A 3369-nucleotide genomic window follows, 5' to 3' on the forward strand; every position below is an offset into this window, starting at 1 on the left:
GACCGGTTCCAGAACTTTTAACTTTCCTTGGCAGTGGTTTTCAGCTAACTGCTTGGGGAACAAAGTAAGGAAAGCAGGGGGGAAACTACTTTTTAAAGAGTGATATTTCATCTTGTTGAGGGCAGGCATGACTTCCTCATCATTTCCATCTCCTGGGCTCAATTTCTGCCCACTTATATAGCACTGGAATCACAAAAAGAAGACAAGTAATTATGCTTCTTCTTCATAAACATCTCTATCCAGTAGGACATCACATACTTTGCTCAATAGCTCTGGCTGGGTCTGTAATCCTTTTCAAACGGCTAGTTAGAACTACCAAGTATGTAAGCAAGAGTGTGAACACTTCAAGTAAGAGTTGAGGAGCATCTCTAGGTAAAACCATTACTTCATAAAGAGCTCTGATTGGATAGACAGCTGGTAGATTTCAAAACTAAGGCAACAGCATTTCTCAGTGTGGTGGGATGCCCCCCAATTTTATAATCACTTGAGGTGTGTTGTCGAAATGCACATTCCTGAAACCCCAAATCATATTAAAAATTCATCATCTGCATTCCAACAAGCCCATATCTATGCATACTGAAATTTGAGAATCACTGCTCTAATATATCCATCAGAGTGTGTTTTACAGTGTCACCTAATAACTGCACTCGTAGTCATTCAGAAGGCAACCTGGATACATCACAGGTTATGAAAACTGCTGCAATCCGTGTTATATAGAATTTTGTGGTAACCAGCCCCTCTCTGCATCTCGACGGGGGGGTCACTAAGATTACTTCTATGTAAAGAGATATCTTTATCTATACTCTCCTTTCCATCACCCTTCCCACTCCAATACTCCCTTTTTAGAGAATTTCCTGCTCTTCGCCCTCCCTTTTCCCCTGAGTCCCTCCACCTTAACCCAACCTCCGATCCACCCCAGGCCGCCCTCACCACAGACCACCCCCAGCCAGGGCTTCTCTTTCGCCTCGGGCCCCTGACTCCACAGAGCTAGCGTCAGCAACCGGCTCCCTTCCGCTGTTCAAGGACCCCCAGATCCTCAACACTCCACAGTCACCCTTTTCCACTCCCAATCTTCTCTCAGCTTTGGATACGCGGCCCGAAAGGTACTCACCATTCCGGCGGTTGCTACTGTCACTGCTCTGGTTGCTAGGGCCCGCGGGGTCAGTGCGCGTGCGCACTTCTCGGCGCTCTCCGCGGAAGCCCCATCCCCGGCAGCGGTCCTTTCTCTCCGCCCTCAGGGTGGTGCGAGCGGGGCATTGTGGGACTGCGTGGCGGCCGCCGGGGTCCTCCTGCCCTGCTGTTGCTAGCTGCCCTTTTGCTTCCTTAGGTCTTAACCCCGCACAGGAGTGGTCAGGACCGAAAGCAATTTCAGCTGATCTGTAGTGACTTGCCCGCCTAAAGTTAAAAACCTTAAAACGTCCCCCTAACAACTGCCCTTTTCATAAAATAATGTTCTTAATTCCTTTGCCCTACCGATGGCCTTTCCCACCCTTTTCTGGACGAGGGGAGAATAAGCGGCTTGCTGTAATTTATCTCTCCATCCCACTGAGAATACCAGAGCCAAACTCCACCGATTTTATGTTTCTTTACCCCGGATCCTCCAGGGAGCCAGAGGCAGCTGAAAGCTCGGTTCCACATTTTAAATATCACAAATTGTTGGTTTTAATCGCCAGAGTGTCTTTTTTTCCCCACCTACCAAATGAGCTAAAAATTATTAACAATAATAATAATTCATAGAGTTGCTAGGGGTATGGAGAAGTAGGGACACACAAATACGCTGCTGTTTATAATTGATACAGCCTTTCTGGAAGGCTGTTGGCTGTTCAAAAACTTTTGCACCCTTTGTGATACAGCAGTTCCACTTCCAGGACATTATCCTGAGCACAGAGAAGTATGTTCAAAGCTTTAATAGCAAAAAAAAAAAAAAAATCAACTCAATTATCAACAAAAGAGAATTGGTGGCCGGGACTGGTGGCTCACGCCTGTAATCCCAGCACTTTAGGATGCTGAGGCGGGCGGACCACTTGACCATTTGAGACCAGCCTGGCCAACATGGTGAAACCCCGTCTCTACTAAAAATACAAAAATTAGCCGGGCGTGGTGGCACGTGCCTGTAGTCCCAGCAATTCCGGAGCCTGAGGCACGAGAATTGCTTGAACCTGGGAGGCGGAGGTTGCAGTGAGCCGAGATCGCACCATTGCACTCCAGTCTGGGCAACAAGAGTGACACTCCGTCTCAAAACAAACAAACAAAAAAAAAAGAGAGAGAAAACTGGTTAGTAGTATTGAACATCCAATGCAATAATGTACTTCCATTAAAAAAGTACAATTGACTTGCTGAAAGGCATCTATCTATTCACATCCAAAGACAGTCATATTTTAAGTAAAAATAGAAGTTACCAAACAAAATAGTTGGTAGGATTTTCTTTTAAAATTATACATAGTGGCCTGGTGCAGTTTGTTCATACCTGTAATCCCAGAAATTTGGGAGGCCAAAGTAAGAGGATCCCTTGAACCCAGGAGTTCGAGACCAGCCTGGGCAACGTAACAAGACCCTGGCTCTGTAAAAAATAAAAATTAGCGAGGCGTGGTGGTACACACCCATAGTCCCAGCTACTGGGGAGGCTGAAGCAGGAGGATCATTTGAGGAGTTTGAGGCTGAAGTGAGCTCTAATTGTGCCATTGCACTCCACCCTAGGCAACAGAGCCAGACCCTGTCTCTAAAACAAAAAACAAAACAAAAAAATGGAAAAGTTATACATAGTACACACACGTATATAAACATATATCTAAAAGGATATTATGAGGGTTTAATGTTTGCTGTGGACTGAGTGGTGGTACACCAAAATTCATATGTAGTGATCTGGTGAGTTTAAGTTCTTTGATACTTTCTGAGAGGTCTGGGGGATACCTAAATTTTAAGCTTTAAAACTGGAAGAGTCAATTTCTATGTTTATTTAAAAAAAAAACTGCCTATGGGACTATTGGATAGGTTTCAAAATCTTGGTACACTTCACATAAAGAACATTTTGAGTTCCAGATTGTCAAAGGTTAAAAACATTCACACAGAAAATAAAAGAATTATATAACTTGGACCCTTCTTTTGTTCTTTCATATCCTACAAAATGACAAAATAGATTCCAAAACCTGTTCACCAGAGAATGTGTGGGTCTGCTTGCTCTTATTTCAGGCCTGGATAAAAGAAGTTGAAAGAAAGTTTAAAAATAGTATTGAAGGCCAGGCGCGGTGGCTCACGCCTGTAATCCCAGCACTTTGGGAAGCCGAGGCAGGCAGATCACCTGAGGCCGGGAGTTCCAGACCAGCCTGACCAACATGGAGAAAGCCGGTCTCTACTAAAAATACAAAATTA

General features: G+C 44.6%; 1 protein-coding gene across 2 annotated transcripts in view; it reads right to left on the reverse strand.

Annotated features, from left to right (window-relative positions):
• DNAL1 (dynein axonemal light chain 1) overlaps positions 1-1192 on the reverse strand; it is a 54561-nt gene extending 53369 nt beyond the window's left edge. Inside the window, exon 1 of one of the 2 annotated variants that reach the window (XR_009210333.1) lies at positions 1112-1162. Coding sequence is in view for 1 of the 2 variants with exons in the window: in XM_032135066.2 (XP_031990957.1) it covers positions 1112-1114 (3 nt within the window). In the remaining variant the exon portion in view is untranslated. Of the gene's footprint in view, positions 1-1111 lie in introns of both variants that reach the window. The other variant, XM_032135066.2, reaches the window with a different exon arrangement.
• Positions 1193-3369: the final 2177 nt, after the last annotated feature.

The sequence above is a fragment of the Hylobates moloch genome, unplaced genomic scaffold (assembly GCF_009828535.3).
Source record: "Hylobates moloch isolate HMO894 unplaced genomic scaffold, HMol_V3 SCAFFOLD_16, whole genome shotgun sequence".
In the NCBI taxonomy this organism is placed as follows: Eukaryota; Metazoa; Chordata; class Mammalia; order Primates; family Hylobatidae; genus Hylobates; species Hylobates moloch.